This window comes from Fusarium solani (assembly GCF_023522795.1).
Source record: "Fusarium solani strain SB1 chromosome Unknown bctg00000000, whole genome shotgun sequence".
Lineage (NCBI taxonomy): Eukaryota > Fungi > Ascomycota > Sordariomycetes > Hypocreales > Nectriaceae > Fusarium > Fusarium solani.
The window spans coordinates 4,873,406-4,898,479 of NW_027072157.1; the positions used below are offsets into that span (position 1 = coordinate 4,873,406).

The 25,074-nt window shown below is 55.0% G+C and overlaps 8 protein-coding genes across 8 annotated transcripts; 3 read left to right on the top strand and 5 right to left on the bottom strand.

The window, feature by feature from the left end:
* Nucleotides 1-5,910: 5,910 nt before the first annotated feature.
* On the top strand, nt 5,911-7,271 carry MRS44_001537 (uncharacterized protein; the record flags this gene model as incomplete). The annotated part of the gene is made up of 2 exons (XM_046267317.2): nt 5,911-6,058; nt 6,136-7,271. The coding sequence occupies 2 exons, from the start codon at nt 5,911-5,913 to the stop codon at nt 7,269-7,271; spliced, it is 1,284 nt and encodes a 427-aa protein (XP_046138191.2).
* Nucleotides 7,272-7,477: 206 nt separating this feature from the next.
* MRS44_001538 (uncharacterized protein) lies at nt 7,478-8,857 on the bottom strand (the record flags this gene model as incomplete). The annotated part of the gene is made up of 3 exons (XM_046274881.2): nt 7,478-8,336; nt 8,391-8,658; nt 8,719-8,857. 3 exons carry the CDS (start codon nt 8,855-8,857, stop codon nt 7,478-7,480), a joined length of 1,266 nt encoding a protein of 421 aa, XP_046138190.2.
* A 436-nt stretch (nt 8,858-9,293) lies between these two features.
* Nucleotides 9,294-11,272, top strand: MRS44_001539 (uncharacterized protein; the record flags this gene model as incomplete). The annotated part of the gene is made up of 2 exons (XM_065623736.1): nt 9,294-10,711; nt 10,762-11,272. 2 exons carry the CDS (start codon nt 9,294-9,296, stop codon nt 11,270-11,272), a joined length of 1,929 nt encoding a protein of 642 aa, XP_065480162.1.
* A 352-nt stretch (nt 11,273-11,624) lies between these two features.
* Nucleotides 11,625-13,518, top strand: MRS44_001540 (uncharacterized protein; the record flags this gene model as incomplete). The annotated part of the gene is made up of 2 exons (XM_046283820.2): nt 11,625-11,885; nt 11,938-13,518. 2 exons carry the CDS (start codon nt 11,625-11,627, stop codon nt 13,516-13,518), a joined length of 1,842 nt encoding a protein of 613 aa, XP_046138188.2.
* A 314-nt stretch (nt 13,519-13,832) lies between these two features.
* On the bottom strand, nt 13,833-17,401 carry MRS44_001541 (uncharacterized protein; the record flags this gene model as incomplete). The annotated part of the gene is made up of 3 exons (XM_046278190.2): nt 13,833-15,152; nt 15,205-16,911; nt 16,961-17,401. 3 exons carry the CDS (start codon nt 17,399-17,401, stop codon nt 13,833-13,835), a joined length of 3,468 nt encoding a protein of 1,155 aa, XP_046138187.2.
* A 728-nt stretch (nt 17,402-18,129) lies between these two features.
* MRS44_001542 (uncharacterized protein) lies at nt 18,130-19,650 on the bottom strand (the record flags this gene model as incomplete). The annotated part of the gene is made up of 3 exons (XM_046274879.2): nt 18,130-19,422; nt 19,483-19,531; nt 19,589-19,650. 3 exons carry the CDS (start codon nt 19,648-19,650, stop codon nt 18,130-18,132), a joined length of 1,404 nt encoding a protein of 467 aa, XP_046138186.2.
* A 469-nt stretch (nt 19,651-20,119) lies between these two features.
* MRS44_001543 (uncharacterized protein) lies at nt 20,120-21,259 on the bottom strand (the record flags this gene model as incomplete). The annotated part of the gene is made up of 1 exon (XM_046274878.2): nt 20,120-21,259. The coding sequence occupies one exon, from the start codon at nt 21,257-21,259 to the stop codon at nt 20,120-20,122; it is 1,140 nt and encodes a 379-aa protein (XP_046138185.1).
* Nucleotides 21,260-22,021: 762 nt separating this feature from the next.
* MRS44_001544 (uncharacterized protein) lies at nt 22,022-24,717 on the bottom strand (the record flags this gene model as incomplete). The annotated part of the gene is made up of 6 exons (XM_046267316.2): nt 22,022-23,410; nt 23,461-23,538; nt 23,596-23,667; nt 23,721-23,828; nt 23,882-23,897; nt 24,074-24,717. 6 exons carry the CDS (start codon nt 24,715-24,717, stop codon nt 22,022-22,024), a joined length of 2,307 nt encoding a protein of 768 aa, XP_046138184.1.
* Nucleotides 24,718-25,074: the final 357 nt, after the last annotated feature.

Here is a 25,074-nt window from a genome sequence, read left to right on the forward strand (position 1 = left end):
CCGTCTGAAGGAGATGTGATGATGTGAGCTGGCGTGCAATAATAGTACCGAATACTAACAAGAGCGGAACCTGAAACGAATACGTTGCTGGCATAGAATGACGACGAGTATAGAGGCACAGCCTTGCGACAGGTGTAATTAAAGAAACCCATCCATAACTATGCACAACACAAGACGGGACGGGATGCCTGGACTAGCGAGCGGTAGAGCGAATACGTGTTCTGAGACGCAAGGATTGGGGTATCAGCCATCTGAGACCTTCTGTCACCAACAACCGAGACAACAGATCAGTTTAAGTCAGAACAAATTGCCATGACTTGGATATCCCCGCGATCGGAATCGATATCCCACAAGTATCGACAAGGTCTGGGCCTGACGGGATCGCTCAAAACATGAGACCGCAACATACTGCTGCGCCAGACAGGAACGTGGGTGAAACCAACACTCACTGGCCCATCTAGCGAAACGTTTCCATATCTTCTTTGTAAGACGGGCTCACTATTTTCTTCTGCAAGCGGTCAGCATCCATCAGCCATCACTCAGCCCTGCTGCTGCTGTTGCTGCCGCCTTTTTTACGAGGGGGTAGTCCTTTGTTGAGCCGGCACCTGACCTCAAATTGCGGTTGGCCGTTGTGCGACGACGAAAAATCGAGCGGTGTCAACCCCCTGGTCTCAGCTTTTGCAGGGAGTCTTCTCAATGATCCTCTCGCCCACGTTCCCGGGCTTGGCCTTTTGCTCTTTGCCTTTGCGGAGCCCCTACATGGTCCTTGACAGGTCATGACGGGCGAAATTGGACGTCATTCAACTACGAGCGCCTAGCCTCTCTGACGCCCCCCCGGACGCTCCCCACTTCATCTCCCACTTGATGCCACCCCCAGGCTGGGCCCTCTCCAGCGCAGGCGAAGAAAAAACAAAGGCGAGAGAGAGACCCCTTTAGCGCCTCGATGGGAGGGAGCCTGGACGCTCTTTGGGCAGCCAGGATGGCCTTCTATGAGGCTTCCATGCGTTCCATACCAAGCCTGTTGTGGAACCCTCTCCCTAGGCCAGGCCTTGCGAGTCCTTGCACCAGTTCTCCAGTTTCGCTTCGCAACTCTGGCTCCTTCTTGGCGTTGACGAGAGCCCAGCCCGTCCAAGCCCGTCCGGTCACTCGGTCCGACGATTAACAAGAAAGAGGATGAAATTTTAAAATTTTGTGTGCGTGCGTTTGCTCTCGCGACTGATGAGAGTTTCGGTCGCTGAAAGTCAACGGTTCAGTAGCCGGGGCGGCTGGAATGGACATGTGTGTTTTTGACCACTCGGGGCTCGGCTTGGCTGGGACTCGTTTTCCCTTCCTAGGTAGCCAGCATTTCTCCCATCGGATTTATTTCTGAATGCCTCGGCGATTGGGGGGCGGGCGGGCGTGCGTTTCGGCCGCCGGACCGGAAAGATTTGACGACCTGAGGTCTTTTTTGTTCAATGTCTGTATGTTCTGATGGTAGCGTCGGAATGTCTGCCGCCTTTTTGCAGATCGAGTTGCTTACTGATGAGCCACAAATTCGTTGGCCCGGGGCCTCGCACTGCATCAGTAGTTGCTGTTTACAGAATCTTTTGCTGCTCTACCGCCTGGGCAGCCTTGCTAGGCCGGGCCAGGTGATCTCTAGAGATCCAATCGTTGGCTGTTTGGTGAGCTGTACCAAGCATGGGGTCGTCATCATGGCATCCGTACTGCGTCTACTACGACTACACAAGTCTCGAGCAACTGTTGCTTTTTTGGGCGTGTGTCCCAACAGACTGTATCCATATTGCTGGGCTTAATGAATGAGCAAGTGCCTCCTCCTGCCCTGGTAATTGATGCGCATTGCAGCAGCGCAGGCGTCAACTTGTGGCCGAGCGCGTGCAACGCTGGCGAGCGAGCGTTCGGTGCGCACAGGAAATAGAACCAAGGAAAGGCTCTGCTAGAGCGCAACGCATGTAATTACTGCAATATTGCACAGCTATTTCAGTAGAATTACTAGGCATTCTTGTGCGACAAGGGGCCGTGGGGAACTGATCTCCCAGGGGGACCCCCATGCTCGATAGTTGGCAGACTTGTTTCAATTTCCCTTTTGTTGGTCGAGGCCCACTGCGTCACCGTCAGTTCAGAGAGAGGCAGAGAGAGAGAGAGAGAGTCGAGGGGTGCCAAGTCGCATCTGATTCTCTTACACCGCATCAGAACTGAAAAGGCCGGCAGGTATTATTGGATCCCGGGCGGCATGGCATGGTAGAGGGAAACGTGAAAGAGAGGCGTGGCATGGGTCCCTCAGCGGACGGCCGCCCTCACCTGGGCTCAGACAGGTCGCTCGCTTCAGGTACCTGATGCCAAAGTACCTCCACTGACGTATCTACCTCGTACGAGAGGCCTGACCTCCATTTCACAGAGCACCATGACCAGGGGGGGCGTGTGTCTGGCCAAACACCTGGTGGGGCGCTCATCATCTCCTGGGGGTCGGGTCCATCGAGGGCGTGGATTCACTCCCCCTTCTGCCCCTGTCAGAAGTGGTGCCCTGTGTCTTGCGCCCTGGGCGGGCTGCTTCACTTCAGATTACCTTTGACTAGGAGCTGGAGGCACAAACACCAGACTGGCCGGCCAGGAATACAAAAAGGGCAGCGACCTCCCTCTTCCCCACGAGAAAAAAGCTGTTAATCATTCTCATCATCGACTCGATATCTAAGCAAGCAAGCAATCCATCCTATTTAGGCACTCGCACTCGCCTCCAGCTTCTTCACTTGCAACATACAATCTCGAGTCACTCAACTCTTACCAACACTCAACCACAACACCAAGAACTGAGCCAACCGTCCTCAGTTCACTCAACCTACTCGAAGCTTCTTAAGCAAACACCAACAAACCACAATCAACATGCCTGCTCAGCGACCTTCGCAACTTCCTCCCTGCCCCGGCCCACCTCCCAGCCGCCCTCTTCCTCCTCTGCCCAAGCGAGGCTAAACGGATCGACAACTTCATCGACGGCCTACAATGCAATCAACAATCCTCCTCGGCTCAACATCTCTGGGAATCCAAGGCTTCCATGGCACCCTCACTACCGGGCTCCTCTTATCCTCGGTTACACAGACAATGAACAAGGTTCACACTCAGGTCTTCCAAGGCCTTGTTCGCGATGGCGCGCGTGCGCATATGCACATGCGAGTCCCGCAACGCAACTCCAACACAACCCCAACCCGTCTCCCGCATGCACCTAATTAATCACTACCGCCAATTCTGGGTTCCCTGTGAGCTGGCCAAACGCAAAAGTCACCTGCCTGCAACAGTAACTGCAACATCACGGGTTCGGCCGTCGAATCAAACACCCTGCTTCTACCGCATTTCAACAACAACCACAACTCCAGCCCTGCCTGGGCCGCATTCACCCAACCCAGGCGTTCACTTGACGACCTGGCCACACATGGCCCGGCCTCGACAGCCACACTCTTCATTCGTCCCTTTTGGCTGGACCGACCGGACTCCTTCATCTTTCACTTCTGTTGCGTGCGCCTCTCTTTTACAGCGCATCACCGTTCAATACCCCTCCTACGATATTATCTAATCACCTTATTACACTCTTGCCTATTTTGCCCTTCTCTACTTCGTTTGATCAACTATTTGGGAGGATTATTTTGTTCCGAAAGGGATTTTGGGAACTGTATCATTAGACAGGCATTACCATGGGCGTCTCACACACTACACATCGCAAAGGTCTTGCTGCGTTGGGCGTGTCACGATGGGGAACGAGAGTGGACTTTTTGACACTATTATCATGATGAATACGCCGGTTGGGAACATAGATATTGTTTTTAAGGATGGGTTACTTTTACTCGCCTCTTTTCTAAGGAGCAAATGGGATCAAGTCCACTGATCACTCAGTGTTGACGGAAAGGGAACGAGATACCAGAGTTATTACGCGAACTGAATCAAACATGAAATTGCCCAAAAGAACATGGTCCCAACTGAATCTGAACAATGCCCTTGACCTGACGCCCACCGCTTCCGAGTCTTCCCTATTGCTAGCCTCAGTGCCCGAAATAGCGGACGGACTCAACCCCCAGATTGTGGATTGTCCATGGCTGTTGCCCAAATTACCATCATCCCTGTCCCGATCGAGCCTCGTGATCTCCTACATCCCTGTCCTGTCCTGCTTCTCTCCCTTGCATCGTATCCCCTCGCTCGCACCCCAGCCTGCCCAGCCCAGCGCAGCAGCATCATCATTCATCATCCAAGGCCGGAGTAGCCAAGAGTTGTCAAGGTGTGCCTGCTCGCTTGCAGCATCTCTTTGACTCTCGGTGCCACGCCTCTCTCTTGCACCGTCGATCCCGACCCAGCTGACGCTCTCCCAAGGACTGAAACCTGCAGGGCTCCCCTGGACCTGACGAGGCCTGTATTGTGTGTGTGTCCTTGTGCTGCCTCTTGATTCTCCCGTTCCTGCCGTGGCTTGCAGCCCGGCTCGTCTCCTATTTTCAGAGAGGAGCCCGTAATCCGGGGGCCGGGAATGGCAAGGCACATCCATCAGCGCAAGATGCCAGCGATTTCGTCTTCGTCATTTGACAATCATATTTTTTCCTTTTTTGCTAACTTTAGCCGTCCAAGCCCCGTCTCTAGATCTTCACTCCATAAGGATATCGGTTTCCGAGTGGTTTGTAAATAGCGTTTCGTTTCCTTATGCCCGGCTCTGAGCCGGCGTCGAGGCCAACGGGAGCTTTGCTCCCGCACTGGGACGGAGGGAGGCCGGCCGATACAGTTCATTGGTCCCAAACTCAGGGGAAGACGGACTAGACGCCAAGGTGAGCGACTGGATTTCCTGGCACCAACCGATCCTTGGGACAGCAGCCCAAACAAGGCTGTGGGGTTGGATAGCGCGTGTCTCGTCCTGTCGTCCCACGTCGAGGACAGTCAAAGAGGTGGATCATGGAATGATGAAACAGGCGGTCACGGCTGCGAGAGCTGCAAGGCCCGCGAATCTTGGCAGTATTGGGCAAACGTTTAATTGCTGTGTGGCGAAAACGTGTCCAACCTTGATCTCCTGTGTCCCTGACTTGTCTCACAAGGCCGAGGTCAGCATCGACGCCCGCTCAAGGGGTAAGGAAACCATCTCGTAAAGTGGGCAGTGTGTGTGTCTGCTTGCTTACACGTCTGATAGCGCTATAGAATCGACTACATATATCGGCTGCCTTGTTTAGGTGGGCTGTGTTGCACACCTTTGGGTCTCACACCAAAGCGGGCGAAATAGCTTCTTTCAGACTCTGACCCCTCATTCCCCGGACCAACTCCCTTTCTGTTTCAAGCTCTGGCAGTCCTGAGTATGCACCGCTCAGCCATGTAGGGCGCTGGACGGGGATTGTGATGGGCTGGTATGTAGATCACGACGTTCGAGGAACGCGTGGTGGTGTAGCATCAGGAAGCATGCCATATGCGATGCTCTTTCAGGGGCGCCATGTTGCCACAGGGGGTACGGACGAACAGTGTGTTGGTCCCTCTCCCGAACAAGATCGTGACAATGAGATGCTTTCTCCAGGTCATCATGAGCTGGGTGAGGATGCTTGCAACGACGCCTAGTTACGAGAGGCTCAGGCTGTCAGTCACAGCCCATGGCTCCATGACAGGTCACGTGGTTACGCGCTGTGGCTTACGCCCGGGCCGTGACATGGGGGCGGGCCTTGGTCTGCCGCTGCAGGGCAGGGCGACAAGGCTGGCGTCTTGAAGCTTCAAGGATCTCGACCGACCGTTACTTACACCGGACATCCGTCTCGGCGATACGCTGCAGGATTATCTCGAGCCGTTTCCTGCATGCCCGAGCGCCTGCATCAGAAAGCTTACCGCGCCTCGTGCTTAATCGCTCATTGTCTAAGCGTATGACGTCTTTGCGATAACCTCATCGGTCCCCGTCCCGTCCCGTCAGTCATGTTGGACCTCCACGTCTGGGGCTCGGCGTTTGGCCTGCCGTCCATTGATCCGGAGTGCCTCGCTATCATCACATACCTTCACATCAGCCTCCCCGCCTCAGCCTGGCGCCTGATCCCTAGCAACGACCCGTCCATCAGCCCATCTAGTATGATTCACGATTTTCCTTCACCCCCATCATCCCTGCTCGGGTTTGAACCTTGTTTGTTAACCGTTTGACCCCAGATACTCTCCCCGCACTCCACCATGAGGGCGTCTGGACGAGCGGCTATGCGCCCATCGTCGACTACCTGGCTTCGAAGTCCCTCGGCGACAATCTGGACGCCGGCTTGACGCCTATCCAGCAGGCGGATCGCATCGCGTACGGTGCATTCTTGACCGCTCACGCTGCCCCCTTGCTGGACCTCTCGCTCTACGTCTCTGCTGCGAACTGGGCCGCTACTACTCGTCCTGCCTTTAGCTCGCTCCTACCATTCCCGTTGACATGGACCGTTCCACCGCTGATCCGGGCAGAGGCCGTGAAGCGTGTTGAGCATCTCGGCTTCGCGGACATGGACACTGACTTTGATCCCAATGGCGGCCTGCACTTATCTTCGGGCCGGGATGCTCTCCCTGAAGCGTTTCGAAGGCACATCCCGGCGCGGACTAAGAAGACGATTCACGAGGAGATGACCCCTGAGCAAGCCGTGCTGATTCGACTGTACGGACTGGCCGAGGACTGCCTCTCGGTGCTTGACGACTACCTGAAAGGAGATTCTGAGAAGACCTTTGGCTTTTTTGAGAGTGCTAGCCCTTCATCTCTGGACTGCCTAGCATTTGGCTACCTTGCATTGATGCGTGACGCTCCGGTGCCGCGGTCTTTCCTGAAGGATTGGCTTGAGAAGAAGACACCTAGGTTGTCCAAGTTTGTGGACGACATCAAGTCAAGAGGTCTGGAGAAGCAGGGCTCTCTTCCATGGGTTGAATCTGGCCATGATACGGCCCTCCGCGTTGGTGCTCGCACTCTCGACAGTATTGTGTACAACGTCCCAGGACTCGGCGACCACTACGCTACTGAAGTAAGGAGAAGAGCTGAGGAGAGCATCAAAGGTGTAGACGGGAGGACCTTGATGCTAGCCATGAGCCTCATTGCAACAAGTGCGGCTCTCGGATATGGCTACCACATGTACAGGGCGATGCAGCCTTTTGGATCCCGGATACAGGTGTGGCAGTCGGAGCGGAATCGCTCAAAGCTGAGTCGATTAGGTGCGGTTGGTTCTATACTGGATTCCGCCTTCGGAAGCTATCAAGCTCCACGGTCTGCTCCAGCTTATCAGTCAAACGATGCCCGGTTCGTCGAGACGGACACAGAGGTGGACTAAGCTGGGCATCTTATGATATGAGTGTAATATTACTGTATCTCTATCCTGTATAGGCAGCCTCCAGTGGCCTTAGTGGTACACAAAACGATCCAAGACGACCTTACTTCTTGAAGTCTAGATGTTTTAACTGCGAAAGACGTTGTGCTCTCGAGTTGAGTTTAATTCTACACCAGATACCCATGTCTTCCACCTCTTGATATATGGGCTTATATCTGCCGGATCTCCTTGCCTGCCATCTCAGGCCGGTCAATCTCCCACTCATCTCTCAACACCGCAAAAGTCAGGTCGGTCACCAGCAGACTCTGTCCCAAGCTCCACACAAGCGTGATGGCGTAGAAGAAGTTTGCGTTGCCGCTTCCATAATAGATCCAGAGGTGGTAGAAAGCCGGTCCGAGGAACGTCGCATAGAGGAGCGTTGATGTCGTGACAAAGGCATATCGCATCAGAGGGAAAACGTGCCGGAACAAGGGAACCACAGAGAGGAAAAGACTCGCGTCCGCAAGCGAGGGATATGGCTTGAAGATGGAGAATGTGCCCAAAAGGATGGCCAACACGGCCAACGGTTGAGGCCGCAGACGGATAGAGAGAGCGGCGGGATAAGAGGCGAGGTGAAGCCAGAAGACACCGAGGAAGAAGGCCCGGAACGAGTCAAACATCTCGATGAAGAAGTACCACCACAAACCGACGTTAGGCGTGAGGTCCGACAACGTCAATTGGATGCCGTATGTGCGGGCGAGGAAGTCCCAGGAGTTGCCAGCCAAGACAAAGGACATGCCCAGCAGTGAGATGACGCAGCCCACCACGATGAGAACATTGGTAGCCGCAAACTTGGCCAGGTATGCAACTCGGCGCTTCTCAGACTGGCGATCAAAGGCGAGGAGAATCAGAGGAGGGAGAAGGAGGATGGGGTACATGGATAGGTAAGAGGCGAACGACAGGGCAATCATGGCGTTGAAAGGAGAACCCTTGATAGCCCTGGCGATAGCATATAGGATGGCGCAGTTGGTAAAGACGCCGGTTGATCGTCCTATACATGTGGCGATGGTGTAGGGGTTGAACAAGAAGCTGTCGCATGATGTTAGTGTTGGTGTTGAGTACAGCTAAGAACATCTTCCTTACGCAGCAGCAACGGCGGCGCCAACAAACTTGTTTGCCCGGCGCGGCGATGTAAACAGCTTCGAGCTAGCCGCCTCGCCCGAATTGGCGATCTTGTACAACGCATCGGCGCTGAGGAGGTCTACGGCGATGTAGAGCAGGTGCGTGAAGATAGGCCAGACCTTGACGTCTGGGAGCAGCGAGAACAATGGTAGCAGCAGCGGGGCCTGATGGAAGACGCCGCCATCGTAAGGAGAAACGTTATTCGTGTACAGGAACAGACCCTCTTGCACTGGAAAAGAAAACCCGTGTGAGCGCATGGACTAGAGTGCGCCGGGAGCGAGGGGCTTACATCGCTTGAAGCTTGTGACGGGGGTCGAGATCTCGACGCGGCTGGTTAGGAGGTCGGGGAGGCCGGGAAAGGCGAGGAAGAGGGCGAGCCGGAGCAGAGCGGCGCCGGCGTAGACGCTGGCTTTGCCTCGCAATGTCATGATGCCAGGCATTGCATTGCTCGAAGAGGAGCTGGTCGTGGAGGGGGGATCGCGTCGAGGTGTGATATCGCGATCGAGTTGTCGTTGGAGGCCACTTGGCGGGTTGAGGCTTGGCGGGCCACCTCCACCGGCGGGAGAGGGGCCGCTGGAAGAGCCGCTGGAGCTTTGCTTGGCCGAGCGCTGAATGGACGCTGCAAGGCCCTGAGATGCGCTGGAGCATGGCCCCGGGCGGTGAGAAGCGGACTGGCCAATTGAGGACCACGATTATGGCGCTAGACCTAATCTATTTGCGCCCAGGGCGGTGCTTCTGGGCATAAAATTTCGCGATGGAAAAAAAAGTTGAGAGACAGAGACAGCAGGAAAAAGTGCCCCGCTGCTTCTACTGCTGCTGCGAGATACAACCATCCAGCAAAAAGAGCCATCAACAACAACCACAATGGCTCGGATAAAGAAGAAGGGCAAGGCCGGCGCGGCCAAGAACTACGTCACCCGAAACCAGGCGATTCGAAAGCTGCAGATCAGCCTGCCCGACTTCCGAAAGCTGTGCATCTGGAAGGGAATCTATCCTCGCGAGCCCCGGAGCAGGAAGAAGGTGTCCAAGTCGTCGACCAGCTCGACCACCTTTTACTACGCCAAGGATATCCAGTACCTCCTCCATGAGCCGCTTCTGCAAAAGTTCCGCGACCAAAAGGTCCTCGAGAAGAAGATCTCCCGCGCCCTCGGCCGCGGCGATGTCACCGACGCCTCCCGTCTCGAGAAGAACGCTGCGCGACCTGAGAAGACTGGAAAGCCTCGATACACGCTTGACCATGTCATCCGGGAGCGCTACCCGACCTTTGTTGACGCCCTGCGAGACCTCGACGACTGCCTGTCGATGCTGTTCCTGTTCGCCAACTTGCCGTCCACCTCGTCGGTTCCCGCCAAGATGGTTGCCCGTTGCGAGCGTCTCTGCCTCGAGTTCCAACACTACCTGATCATGTCGCAGAGCGTTACCAAGTCGTTTCTGTCCATCAAGGGAATCTACTACCAGGCCAACATCCAGGGAGAGGACGTTCTCTGGCTGGTTCCCTACAAGTTTAACCAGCGCGTCGTCGGCGATGTCGATTTCCGCATCATGGGCACCTTTATCGAGTTCTACATGACCCTGCTTGGCTTCATCAACTTCCGACTGTACACCTCCATTGGCCTCAAGTACCCTCCCAAGTTCGACCAGGTCATGGACGAGAATGCCGCCGAGCTTGGCGCCTTCACTCTCGAGGGCAAGACCCTGGTCGGCGCCGAGGAGCACCAGCAAAAGCAATTGGAGGCTGCCGAGCACAAGCCCGACCCCAAGGTTCAGGCTGCCGTTAACAAGGTTATCAAGAAGATCAAGGGCAGCGAAGCCGAAGATGATTCGACACCAGCGACCGAGAACCAGGTGGAGGGTGAGGACCAGGATGCGGGTGTGATTGACAAGTTTGAGCCGGCGGCCCCTGGCGGCGATGTGCTCCCCCAGCCTTCCAACACTGGAAACAACCCCAACCACCTCTTCTCCAACCTGACCATCTACCTCTCCCGCGAAACTCCCCGACAACCTCTCGAGTTCCTGCTCAAGTCTTTTGGCTGCAAGCGTGTCGGTTGGGATGCTGTGCTCGGCGGTGGTGCTTTCACTACTGATGAGCTTGATCCCGCCATTACCCACCAGATTGTCGACCGACCTCCCATCCAGGCCGTTACTGAGGAGGATGGCGATGATGAGGACAACCAGACTTCCCAGAAGCTTGCTGCCAACCGACGAGTCCCTGGAAGAACCTACATCCAGCCCCAATGGGTGTGGGACAGTGTCAATGACGGCGAGCTGAAGGAGCCTCATCTGTATGCTCCCGGCGCTTCTCTGCCCCCCATCTGAGCCCCTTCGTGAAGAGCGTCCAGGGCGCCTACGACCCCACTATCCCTCTGGAGGAGCAGGAGCCTGAGGAGGAAGCCATTGAGGCTCAGAGCGACGGCGAGGATGAGGTTGACGATACTGTTGAGGGTATGGATGTGGCCAACTCAGACGAAGAAGAGGATGGCGAAGACGCAGAAGACGACGAGTTTGGCGGCTTCTCCGAAGATGAGCAAGAGGAGGACGAGGATGAGGACGATGCCGAGCAGCGTCAACAAGAGCTGGAGGCTGAGCTCACTGGCGGTGCCGTCAAGTCCAAGACGCCCAACACCAAGGCCAAGGCCAAGGAGGAGGCGCGCAAGGCGCTGAACAAGAAGGCGCGCGAAGAGGCCGAGGACATTGAGCGGGCCAAGGGCATGCTCAGCAAGAAGAAGCGGAAGCTGTACGAGCAGATGGTGTACACGAATACCAAGAAGAGCGCCGAGGACCAGAAGCTGCGGGCCAAGAGGAGAAAGCTGGAAAAGGAAAAGGCAAAGGGCAAGGCGAAGTAAGGCAGGCGTACGTAATGTAAAAGGCTTCAATGTTTTATACCATTCGGATAGATTCAATTTGCATGCGAAGAAAAGAAGAGAGTTTGTTTGATTTTGTGAAGCTATTGTGAAGTTGGTTATTGGTGAACTGTGGTAGAGTGTTTGTGTTTATGCTAGGTGGGTAAAGGAACCTTGTTATAATTTTTCTACCATGGTGAAAGAGGCCTTGTAAAACTTGAACCTGACAACAACCACACCAACAATTTTCATCTGAGAGATGAGTAATAGGCTCGACTATGTGAGAGGCCAATATCTCATCCAGTACTAATTATTATCTTAATCATCACCATTTCGTCGCCTCGAGTTTGTCACAATGGAAGCAAGCGCTACGGCATGGGAGCTAGACAGCGATGAGATCGCATCCATCGCCTCTGAGGACCTGCGCGAGAACAGACCGAATCGCTGGACAGGACCAAAATCCACATGGCGCACCCTCACGGAAGAGGATAGACTGCTGTGGCAGTCGATGAAGCAACTCCAGGACCAGGATCTCTCTGTGCATCTCTACAATGCCTTCGCCCTGAAGCGAAGAAGCCGGGATGCGGAATCTGTCCGGGACCTGATGGTCAAGACGGTGAGCCACATACAATGTTTCAAGAGAATGGGTCTGACCAAATTTAATACAGGCAGATGGTCAGGATGCTGTTTGGGCACCGCCAAAGATGTGGACTGCGTGGCCTCTGAAGCACAAACAAGTCCCCAAGGAACGGCTCATCAACAGCCAACCCGACGAGGATGATCGCTTTACATTTCGCAGACAGGAAGAGATTCTGCCAAGTACCGAGCTAGAGGAGGAGGTTTCGGCAACTATTCTACGGACCGCCAAGCGGCGCTTCCGCAAGAGGATGAGCAACATGGCACCTCGCCCTTCTATCGAAGAGAGCGGCAACGATACACCGGTCGTTCCATCGAGAGAGTCATCCATGAGGCCTGAAACAGAAGATGAAGGCGAGAAGATGGCAGTAGATGCTGAGGGAAGCAAAATTACCAGTAGAGGGGGACGCAAGACGTACGAGCCGGTAGAGTCGACCAACGATGAGATATCCTACCAGTTGCTGCGGCCATCCGTTCGTCATATTCTATCGCAGCTCGACGCCACACTATCTATCCTTCACAACTCGCGGTTAGCGGGCATGAGTTACATGTCCGATTCCTCTACAGAAGAAGAATCCGACAGTCAGAGCGGGCACAGGCTGTCTCGCGGCGGTCGTCGGATGCCGTCCCACGACACGGACGGCTCTGCACCTCCCACGCCCGCCACGCCCAGCAGACGTGGCCGTCCAAGAAAGATCCGTGTCCCTCGTGAGGGAGAGACGCAGGAGGAGTTCCTCTTGCGCGTTGCTCGCGAATCTCACAGGAAGAAGCCGACGACGCCCAAGAACAAGGACGCTGCGTTTGAGGAGTGGATGCGTAAGGGCGACGAAGCCATCGAACGCGAGCGGTCTCTGTCTCTGAAGCGAGGGGCATCTGAGGGACCGGACAGTGATGTCGCCAGTTCGGCCTCTGGGACTTATATGGACCGTAAGCGCGCGAGATGGGGTCTTCGAGACTGGAGCGATGTGCTTGGAGCAGCTGCCCTTGCTGGCTTCTCGAGCGAGACCATTGCTAGAACAGCACGTCGTTGCGCCGACCTCTTTGAGGAGGGTATGGTGATTAGGACGCTGAACGAGGTACCTGTCTCTCAAGGGACAGGTATCAGCGGTGTTGAGTACCGTCCGGAGCCCATCCGGCTCTCATACTCGGACGAGGACGAAGATGCTGATGATGAGAGTGACGGCGCGGCAGACCTCGTACAGCGCCGCGTTGCCTCCAGACAAGCATCCCTCGCCCGCTCAAGCCGAAGTCCAGACTCACTCGGCAGCCGACGCTCGACACGATCACCCGCACCGCCCAAGTCCCCGCGTTCCCGGTCAGCATCGGCAGGCGGACTCGTCTTCTGCCCCGTCGCCTCGTGTGATCGAGCTGCACAAGGGTTCACCCGCAAGGCCAATCTACGACGACACGTTGAGCTCGTGCACCAGGGCCAGACGGAGGAGATGGACAGCGATGAGGAGGTGGCTGGCGGCGTGCATGTCGATGGCTTCCTGAGGCCCATCGTGCCGGGTAGGGGCTGGAGGGGAGAAGACACGACACAGAGGAGGAGGAAGAGGTTCTACGGGGATCGGAGCCGCGAGACGAGTGTAAACAATGGTGATGCATCGCCTTGATAGACTGTAGGGTGGTGATGTATCCCTTTGATAGGCTACAGGGTGGTTTGTGTGATATCAACACCCACTGGTTCACGTTGATCAATGCGGCGATACTATAATTGACATAATGTGAATATCATTACTTGGTCATCTCAAAAGTCAAAGGGTATCAAGTACTCAAATAACCCTACAACGTTCAAACCCTCAACCGCTCCAAGAACTAGACAGACGCAAAAGCACAAAACCCAACCACCCCCAAAACTCCAGATCCAGAAACCGGATTGCAACTATAGACAAAGGCCTTTCATTTCAAACTCTCATGTCAAACCACTCTAATTCAGCCTGGGGCTCTTTCTCCTCTGCTCAAACGTCGTGGGCAGCGCATTCTCACCCCCCTCGACAACGATGGCGTCTATGTTGATGGACTTTTTGGCGCTCCGCGTCACTCGTGTGCTGCGCTTAAACAGCGGCATGGTGCGCTCGGGCGGCATCGACATGGTGCTCACCCGCGGGTTGAAGTTGATGGAGCCCGTCGTGAGGTTGGGGTTGACCTCGCGGAGGCTCATGCCGAAGGTGCTACCGTCGGGGGCGCTGGCGTTGGAGGCACGGGGTGGAGGACGGGGAGGAGACGTCATCATCTTTTGAGAGTCGAGATCAGCAAAGACGATGGTAGTGTCCTTGTCGTTGTCACGGTCCTTGGTTGGCGTGGGCATCTCGTCGATGCGAGAGATGATGAGATCGTGAGGCTCAGTGCGAGGCAGGTCAGTTGGGTAGTGGTACTGGACCTTGGCAGGCGTGTCACCCGTAGGCTGGTACTCTTGAAGAGCTGTGCCCGAGATGTCTTCCCGCAGGTTGGCCAGGGGCTGGCACAGCTGATCATTCAGGGGCTCCAGACCATCCTGAAGATCACCAAGGTCGAGCTCCATCTCCTCGCCGAGGTTCTGGACACGGTCAAACGTCGACTTGAAGTGAGCAGAGATGTTGCCAAACGACTCCTCGACAGTATTGGACAGGGCTTGGACGGACTGGCCGTGAGTCTCGTGATGGTGTCCATTCTCCGACTTGGCGCGAGTGACAAAGTCGTCCAGAGCCTCCATCTGGACGTCGAGATCCTTAATCTGCTCGTCCACGACACGGACCGTCTCGGCATGGACAGACTTGGCCGTGGCCTGGATTGAGTTGCTGTGCTCATTGGCCGCAGTCCAGTCATCCTTGAGCTTCGTCTTGAGCTGATCGCGAGACTTCTTGACCTCGTCCAAGAGCTCGCCCTCCTTGACATCCCAAGATGTCATGCCCTCGCCGTAGTGAGAAACGGCGTTCTCGAGGTTTGTGTTGGTCTCGGCCATGCTCTTCTGAATAAGGACAGCCTTATCGTGAAGACGCGACTCCTGGGCCTCAGCCTGCGTGTTAATCAGGGCCGAGATCTGGGTCATGAGCTTCTGGCGATCGTCGACGGCTTGTCTTCGGTCCTCCTCCAACGCGTCCTGGATACGGGTAGAAATAGTGGCATTTTGCAGCACGATGGTGTTTGTCGCCGCCTGAAGTTGTCGTCGGAGACTATCACACTCGGCTCGCTGGGCTGTGATGTGCTTAACAAGGTCTTCAAAGGTGGACTTGAAGTCCTTTCCAAGCGCGCTGTACGAGTTGTGTAGCTGGTTCAAGTCAGTACATAACCTCCTCTGTATAAGTAGAAAGCCAACTTACCTGGCCGTGGAAAGCCGTCATCTCATTCAGCATATCCGCAGCTATCCTCTCAGCAGAGTGAGAGATAGACTGCAGGCTCTCACCCATCCGGTCCTTGACGGTATCGCGGACCACCTTGATCTCCTCCAGCACCTCGTCCATATCCTCCTTGGACTTTTGCTTTCCATCCAAGAGCTGCTTCTTGGACTCGACAAAGGTGCCAAAATGCTCATCAAGGAATGTCTGCGTTGACGAGAGCTTCCGCAGCTCCTCACCCACAAACTCCTCCATTCGCTTTCCAACGCTCGCGATGTGCTCCTGCTGCTCGTCCTGAAACTCCTCGATCCGTCGTTCAACCATGGAGGTGACATCGGCGACTTGGTCCTGGGATGTGCTCCACGTGTTGCGGTTGAGAGACTGTAGATCCGACTTGCGCTTGTTCTTGGCGTGAAGACCACCGACATCGCGGACCGTCTTATGAAGCTTGTTGATGAGCTCTCCGCCGACCTGTGTCAGCTTCTCTTCCGTCTTCTGATGTGCCTTTCTGATCCTGGTCTCCTCGGCCAGCGACTTTCGCGTAGCCGAAAGAACAATCTCGGTCTGGTCCAGCACCTCCTTGGTGTCATCTAGCAGGGCCTTGGTGCCCTCGTGATCCTTCTTCAGACCCATGAACGTCGACTGGAGGTTGAACAGTTCTTGAACCTTGTTCCGTAGGTTGCTCTCTAGAGTCTCGAGTTTGGCGGCCTGCTCCTCGTTGACGATGCGGCGCGACTCGCTTTGAGCCGTCATCTCCTCGTATGTCTCGTTGGAGAGGTAGACACCGTTGCGCTGGCGGGTAGCGATCAGCTCGCTCTTGAGCTTCTCAATCTCCATGGTAAAGTCCTTCAGCAGCGTCTTCTTCTCCATCATGGGGTTGAGCTGTGGCTTGTTCTTGATGTTCTTGGCCCGGAAGGCGTAGTCGAGCGTCGAGATGGTCTCCTCTAGGTTGCTCTTTGCGGGAGAGATGGTGGCGATGATACAGGTCTTGGTCCTGCCTCCAAGAGAGTCTTGTAGTAGTCGAGTCAACTTGGACTCTCGGTAAGGAATGTGAGAACCGCGGTCGACGAGAGCGTTGATGACTCGGCCGAGAGTCAGAAGAGACTTGTTGATAAGACCAGCCTCAGCGGCGCGCTTGTTCTCAGCTCCTGATCGCTGGATGTTCTCGCTACCAGCCAAATCGACCAGGTTCAGCTTGCCGGCGCTGACGAGGGCGTCGACGCCGTGTTCGTTGGGTTTCCTCACGTAGGTGGTGATTGTGAAGACAGTGTGACTTCGAGAACTCAGGTCGTTGCACTTTGTGGCCGCCACCTGACGCCTCAAGCTACCCTCTTGAAGCACCTTGACACCCTCGGCAGCTGTCTTGATGTGCTTCTCCTCCATGCCCTGAACCACGGTACTCGTGTGACCCCGCCGTGAGGTGTCGTCGTAGATCTTGAGCTTGGCGCTCTCGTCAGACGAGAGCAGGTCGCGGAGCTCCTCGTTGTAGAGCTCGATGAATGAGCACTTGATTGTGCTCTCGGCGTCCTCGAGTTCGAGCTTGTTGAATAGTGTCTGAAGAACACGGGGAATGATACCGGCCTCGTCTGAGAGAAGACCCAGAGTTTCGGTCATGTCACCCGACATTGTGTACGTCTTTCCTGTGCCAGTCTGTCCGTAGGCAAAAATGGTGCAGTTGTATCCGGAGAGCATCTAGTCACAATGGTTAGCAATTGACTTTCAAGCACAGCCAGAAACCTACCTCGTCAAGAATCGGCTTCACTGTATCATCAAAGACCATGTTCTGGTCAGCGGCCTGGGAAAAGACGCGGTCAAAGTTGTAGGAGCGGTTGCTCAAGGCACTGGGACCCATTGACAGCTCGACAACCTTTCCCTTGACGGCGTCAGTAGCAACAACGACGTTGCTGTTCTCGCGGACCTCGCGCTCATTACGACCGCGGCATCGCACGACGACGGTGATGTTTGTCTCCTCGACCCCTGCGTCGGCGTCAAAGTCGCGTTCCTTGCGCTTGGTACCGACCGTGTTGACCGAGGTGACCGACTCGGAGGGCGACACGGCACCGCTGCGCTCCATGGCACGCGCTGCGATCGAGGACGAGGCGTATCTGGTTGACGAGGCCCTCGTGCTTGCTGTTCTCGCGTTGGCACGGCTGCCGGCGCCGGCGCGTAGGCTCGAGGCCATGGCGATCCGGCTATGCTCCCGGTCGGAGCGTGTTGGGCGTGGGTGAGCCACGGTGGGCAACTTCTGGTGGTGAGTCGGGGTGGATGGTGATGTGCGGTGAAGAGTCGAGTGTGGTAAGTGTTGTTGTTGCGGGAGCTTTGACGGTGCCCGCTTCATCTAGACATGTACTGGACTAGACTTTGACAAGGACGTTAATTGAAATTGAAAAAAAGAAACCCTGGATCCTAAAGTCAGTGGCACAGAGGAGGGGATGCCTGCAGAGGGTTTGTTTCAGCAACGCAAGCCTTGTCTAGTAAGTAAATGTAAATACAAAGAGGGTTATACCGACATGGTCTATAAACTACCCAAGGCCCTTGTTTAGTGGTGCGGGTCCCATGCGGCAGCTAGGGTCAACACTGGCCATGGCGTCTATCACCACGGCAACGCCCTCTTTCGGCGATACGCCCACCCAATCGAGGCCATCCACATCTTTTGACAACGTTCCATGGCCGTTGATTGACGTTAACTCATGCAAGCCTCCAGCTGTCGGCCAAAGGACGGCCCTCTAGACTGATTTTTCAAAACTCTTGCGCCTTATGTGAAGCCCCCTGAGATCCATTGTCTCAGCGGCCGAGTCTATCTTGCCAGAGACACCAAAATAGCTTGTCTCTCTGCATAACCCCCAAGACTCCAACATTAAACCCTCCTTTGACCATATGGTATCATGTCATCCGTCGTGAACCTTTCTCTTATTCCGTATCCATCTTGTCACCGTCATCATCCTTCTTTGTCTCGTCTGTCGACGCCTTCTTCTCGTCTTCCCCGTTCGCCTCGGTAGTATCCTTGTCCTTGACTTCGCCTTCGACCCCATTCTCTTTGACCTTCTTTAGTGCATCACCTTTGAGCTCCTGTTCAGCCTCGCGTTTCGTGCCAACGCTCTCCGCGCTGGGGCTCTTGGCTTCACTCTCGCCTTCGGCATCTCCATCAGCATCCATGCTATCATCTGCCTTGTGCTCGTCTCCATCGTGTTTTCTCCCAACGGCGGCCTCAACGTCAATGCCCTGCATTTCTAGACCACCTTCGCCCACGTAGCTTGTTGTTGAAGATTGAGGGCCTGTGTCATCGACACCAATCTCCTCCGGTCCTCGTGCATGTGGTGTCTCCTCTTCTTCCTCCTGGGCTTGCTGTAGCTGCTGTTCTTGTTCTTGTTGGCGCTGTCGAAGCTGCTCCTCCTCTTCTTCCTCCTCCTCTCCCAGCGTGAGACCTCCCTCGTGGGCAGCCTCTTGGGCTCGTGACAACTGGCTTACAGGCACCACTCCTGCTCGTTGCTCCTGTCGCAACAGCTCACCCTGCGTGACGCCACGTGCATGTCCCGTTGATGGAATGCCATTCACACTGACAGAGACGGTTTCGATGCTACCCACGCCATTAGGACCATCGATGGTTTCTGTGCTTTCGCTGTGAATCTGCGCACCAGGCGTGTTCTGTCCGCTGTCGGGGCTGCGCCTCGTTAGCCACGGGATGGGAGTCAAAAGAGCTCCTCCCAGCGCCTCGTCTGTGCCCAAAGCTGCCGTTGTAGGATTGCTCCACGCGACCGACACAGCCGGATCGTTTACGTCTTCGCCATTTAGGTGCATCGATGACATATCGGGAATGGGCGGGGGCAGAGGGTAGATGTTGGTCCCCGAAGTCACCTGCACGGTGCGATCGACAGCATGTAAATAAGGCGCCAGCGCCTTGTAGTGCGCGTGAGGCTGCAAGATCAGGTCGGCCAGGCGCTGGATCGTATGAGGCGGGTAGGTGTCAAAGGTCTGGAGGTGGCTGGTGATGTCGAAGAGCATGTCGGCGAGCTGCTTTGGGAGCGTCCCTTCGATGGGCTGTGTGGCGGGGAGCGACTCGGTCGGCGCATTCTCCTTGTTGGCTTCTTGGGACGAGTCGCCGGGTGGTGATGACGGCTGCGTAGACGCGAGCTTGTCCCCAGCGGTTTCGGGGGTCGGTGGCGGGGGAGGGAGCTTTGGGATCGGAAAGTCGTTGTGCGCGATCTGAGACGGAGTCGGTCAGTACATACACGGCCGTGGACAACTGCAGCTCTGAGGCTATACCGAGTCGAGTCTCGAGAGAATGTCGCTGCGCAAGGCGGGCCAAGCCTCCCTATCATCCAAGGTCAGACATCCAAATCCAAGAGTCGCATGCCTAGTTTGAGCTCACTTTTCGACTGAACAGCCGGATGCGATCTTGCCGAGCAGGCCATTATCGCTATCGACCTCCATGGTGGTTTGAGGAAATGACCAAAAGTTTAATTGGGGTGTTTGTTACTATCACCATCGGTCTCGCCCGTCGCGCACTGAACGTTAGACTTGTATGTATGGGGGGTTTGTCGCCCCGCTAGATGCATTTCCTCACCACCATACCCTCTATCAACCTCTCTCAGCAGGTTTTCACGAATAACTTTGAGATCGGACATCTTGGAATCATTGGCTGTAAATAATGTTGAAACAGGTCCGATGGAGGAAACAGACACAGAAGTGGAATTAAAACGATTCAACAGACATGACGCGCTCATGCTACAGCTCAAGCATCATGTCCAAGCACTGGGGAACCGCAAAAATATCAAGAAATGGGACGCGTGTCTTGGTCTGTCTACTTAATGATTAAAGGTATTCGTCCCCGTAGAGAGGCTGCGAAAAGTGAACAACAAGTCATCAACGGCATCAGCCCACCATCAATCCATCATTGACCTCACAGCTGATGAGGATTATACATCCACCCAGATGGTTCAAAGACTGCCTTGAACTTGACGGCGTCATACGTCCCGATGGCGCAGCTTAGATCATGGAAGCCTTCCAAGCCCGTGACAGGCAGGTCTTGCTCGGCGTCCGTCTCCTCATGCAGCGCCCACCCACCCGTTAGAGTGCCGTTGCGGGTGAAGAAGATGTCGACCTGGGGCTTCTGCCCGCCGATGGGGCGGAAGGTCATGCCAATACCGTACGTCTCACCGCGACGCATCGGCTCAGTGAAATCACGGCCACCCCAGCGGTCGTTGACGTACTTGTGCCCATCGTCGCCATGAACCGCCAAACTGCCACGATGCCAACCTGGCATCCGGAAGGAAGGGTAGGGCAGCGCTGTGAAGCCGAGGCCGACGTAGACCTCCGGACTATCGCGCGTGATTTGGACCTCGTAGTAAATGGTTTTCGGCTGTCCAAGGCGGATGGGATCATGCTCGGTGACAGAGTAGAGGGGCGGGTAGCCAATGATGCAACGGTCAGGCGAGTTCTTTGAGGTCCGACCTTCCCAATGTCCAGGGCTGACCCAGGTGAGCTTCCCATTGAAGCCCATGGGCTCCATTAAACGGATGTTGCCCGCCTGAAGAGCCGACTTTCCGATCTTGTCCAGGTAGATGGGCTGTGTCATGGGATAGGCCTTGCACCAGTCTTCACCGGCGATGGCTTCTTCCTCGGTGGCATTGCTGGTCGGGGATCTATCGTAGCCGCTGAAAATGGCCGGTGGTGGGGGGAAAAGTGAGGTATCAGGCACAGCTACCTCCCAGTCGTGCTGGGGATGAGCGGCGAAGGCAGGCGGAGGTCCAGGAGGAGGAGCATATTGTTGACTTGGAGGTGGCCCTGGTGGAGGAGCATATTGCTGCGATGACGATTGTCCAGGTGGTGGTCCTGGAGGAGGTGCAAAGTCCGCAGCCTGCTTCTTGTCCGGGGGTGGGCCTGGAGGCGCTGTGTAACTCGGCTCTCCCAGATGATTGGGGTCGTTCTGTGGGTTATATTTGCTCTTCTTGACGTCTCCCTGGCTCTGCGACGACACAGGTCGCTGCACCGGACGCGGCGCCGGGTCGCTATCGCGTTCGTTCTTGCCACCAAAGCACATGGCTACGTGAATTTGCAGTGATGTTTTGTTGATGATTTGACTCGATGATGAAAGGGATGAGATGATGGTATGAGCTGGGTTGTTGAGGAGGTCGAAACAAGGTTTCAGGCGCACAACTGCATGCAATGCAACCACTTGCACTTTGAGAAACAGCAGCAGCGACTGATGGATGACGAGCACCACCAACGAGAGCAGGAACAACAATTGAGTCCTAGAACAAAGAAAAGAACAGACGCCATCTATTTACCAATTATTTATTGCCAGCGCAGCACACTTTAAGGTCGTGGCTGAGCCACCTTTATTCCACCCTCATCTTAATCCAACACCACGCCGCTTCAGGCCTGGTTCGCGGCTGGGCACCCGGGCTATTAGTGACCAGCTGACGAACGAACAACACTGCCCCCGAGAGACAAACGCAAACGAGCGGCGCATTGCATCCTCAAAGAGCCTGAGCTACCAAGAACTGCCTTGCGTATGGCGTATTAAGCAAACTTACGTATGAGGCAATTTTCCATTGACCTGTTGAATGCATCTGGGCCCATGTCACAGCTACTGAAATCCGAGTGGGAGGTGTACATGGCATGGGGACAGGGAACCCTCATAGCCACTTTAAATTGCCTGACAAACTACCTAACAAGGACAATCCATGTTTGTGTCCCTTGAATATCCTCCCAAATCCATAGCAGTCATATGCTACCATGTGTCTGTTGTGCATCTTAACCACTCTCACCTGTGGTAGAGCGCACCCGCTGGCGGCTTGGCTTAGCTGCCCCAAGCACTGGTCTCATTCTCATCAGGATAAAAGAAAGCCACTACACTGATGATGATATACACCGCACAGAGCAGGGCACCCTCAAGGTAGTTGCTTCTGCCATCAAGGACCAGGAAGTTGACAATAAACGCCGACACAAAGAGACAAACAGTCTCAAACAGCGTAAAGTACAACGTCATTTCGCGGTCCATGATCCAGCCCAGAATAACAACCAATGGGGTGATGAAGATGGCGATCTGGATCGAGCTGCCAACAGCCACACCGATAGCCAAATCCATCTTGTTCTTCATTGCCACTGTGATGGCTGTGACGTGTTCCGCAGCATTGCCCACAATGGGCAGGATGATGAGACCGATGAAGATTTCTCCGACCGACGAGGTGCTAACGACCTCCTCAATAGAGTCAACCAGGAACTCGGCACAAACCGCAACCAGAGCCGTAGAGACGAGGAGAAGAACAACCGAACCGATTTGGGAAAGATGCTCTTCATCGTCATCCTCCCGATCAGCCTTCTGAGCGCCAGCGGCATTCAAGGCCATCAACGGGACCTGGGATGGCAGCATGGCACCAGGAGGGCGGAACTGCTGACCCAGGCGGTCAGGAAGTGAGTTGGTACGGCGGATACCGTAGCGAACGCGGGGAACAGGACCAGAAGGGGCGGGAGGCAAAACACCTGGCTCTGGCTTCTCAGTGAAGACAGTGGGTGCCAGGTTCTTGACGGAGATTCCTCTAAGGGGGAAGGGTCTTCGGTCACCAGTTGACGAGCCGGGTTCTGCCTCGTTCTGGACAGCGAAATCAACACGGCGAGGTTCACCCTCGCCGCGATTTTGCGCACCAGCCTCGGGCTGCTTGTTCCGTGATTGCGTTCCATCACCACCCTTTTCAATGTCGTGATCGTGCCTCTTGTTCTTACGGTGTCTATGTCGGCGATGGCGACGACGCCTGTGAGAACGACGTGGTTCCTCTTCTTCGTCAACGGCTTGCTCACTCCCTTCATAAGAAGGGAATCGGGGGATCCGGTGCCTGGAAGCTGATGGCTCAGATACCTCTTCACCAGGGGTCGTGTTGTTAGTGGTGAAAGAACCGGCGCGAGTGGCTCTAGTGTTGGCAGTGTCGGCGGAAGCGTTGCTAGATCTTCGACGCCGTCCACCACGAAGAACCTTCTTCATCCTCTTGCGGACGGTACCGTGGGAGGAGTCAGAGTCAGAAGAATCTGAGCTCGATGATGAGCTGTCGTCTGAGCTAGATGAATCCAACCAACCAGCAGCAGGACCAGGGGTCGATTCAGCATCGACAATGTGCTGAGGCGTGGACTCATACATATAGGCGTGAGACTTGAGTTGGAACAGGAGGTAGATGATATAGACGAGAAGGAGGATCTAATGCTAGTTAGAAGAATCATCCACAGAGAAGCAACGGTCGAACTTACCACACTCGTTCCACGACTAATCTTGAGAGATTGGGCATCAGCAAGCTTTGGGTCACTGAAAGAGGCATGGAAAGCTGTCTGAATGAATTGTTAGCACATTGCGACTATGTATAGGTACTCCGTATCATAACTTACTGGCAAAACCAAGCTGATGACACTGAGACTGAGCAAACAAGCACTCATCTGAGTGACCGTGCTGTTGTAAATCTAAAGGACACGGTTAGTGACAAAGAGCATCAGCGAGAGATGAAGCGACAAACCTGCTCACGGTAGCGTAGACCACCAAGGAAGAAACCCATGCCAAGAATTAGGAGTAGGTTGGCCAAGATCGAACCCAAGAGGGAAGCCTGGACAATTCGAATCTCATTCTAAGACTAGTTAGTATTCATGTAACTTCAATCAACTGCCGAGTAACACGTACCTTGACCAGAGCAATACTGTGGAAAGAAAGAAATAGGTGTTAGCCATCAGATCAACGCAAGAGCAGTTATACCATGGCCCACTTGAGCTCTAGTAACCTTTGCCATTCGGCAGGAAGTTAGGATATTAACGTACATACTATCATAAAGTTAGCATTCAATGTATTGAAACATGAAGAGGAAGATAGACTCACAAGATGATCAGTTCAACAGCATTACCGAACGTAACGTTCAGCAGCGCGCCAAGAGCATCTCCCATCTTACGCGCCACAGACTCGGTTGCAAACGCGAGCAGTCCGGCGAGAGGGATGATGGCAATGGCATTCATAGCAAAGACGACACCGCCATGGATGCCGTCAACCTGGGAGACGGCAATGCCGACGGGTACAAAGATGAGCAGGACATTAAGCCAGCTGTAAGTGACGGCCAGCCAGGTATTGCGGCGGATCTCGTCAATAAAGGTGCCCTTCTTGGCGGTATTTGTGTTTTCTTCAGATGGCTCCCCGGCCTTGGGTGTCGGCTCTACGACAGACCCCGGCCGTGCAGCCTGAGAAGATGTATGAGATGGGATGTGCCCAGGTGGCATCTTGAGCTCGGAGGAGCCATTGTGGTTCGTGGAGTGGCCGTCGACGGCAGCTTGGTCTGCGCGAGGGACGTCATGGTGGTTATCCGATCGAGTCTTTTCGTCAAAGTCGTTGCGGTGAAGCTGCTGGCTCAAGCCAAAAGTGTTTCCGCCTTCAGGAGCCTTGGATGAAGGAGGCAAGAATCCATGCGCTGCGGGTTGTGCACCAGAGCGACTGCCATCTATATCGGGGGATTCAGAGGAGGCTTCCTTCATCGAACAGGCTTTTATCTTGAAATGTGCACGAGAGTACAGGATCTGTCTGTCTATCTGCTTTCTTTCTTGATAGGGAGTGTCTTGTCTTGTCTTGAGGATCTTGGGAAAAGGTCGAGAGACGGTTGTAAGTGAAGAAGAGGTGACGGGCCAAGAGGCCAAGGCCTTGGCTTTAAGGCGGGATCGGGAATGGAGCGGGCCTCACCTTCCTCGAGCTGCTCCAAGTTTCCCAGATCGGGGATGACGCTCTTTCCGTAGTGAGGTGGGGTGGCGTCAGTGGAGAAGCACCCACTGAAACGGGCCCAGAGGCGCAATGATGTCGTCGACCAGCGCTGAGGGAGCCCGCTAAAACGTGGATGA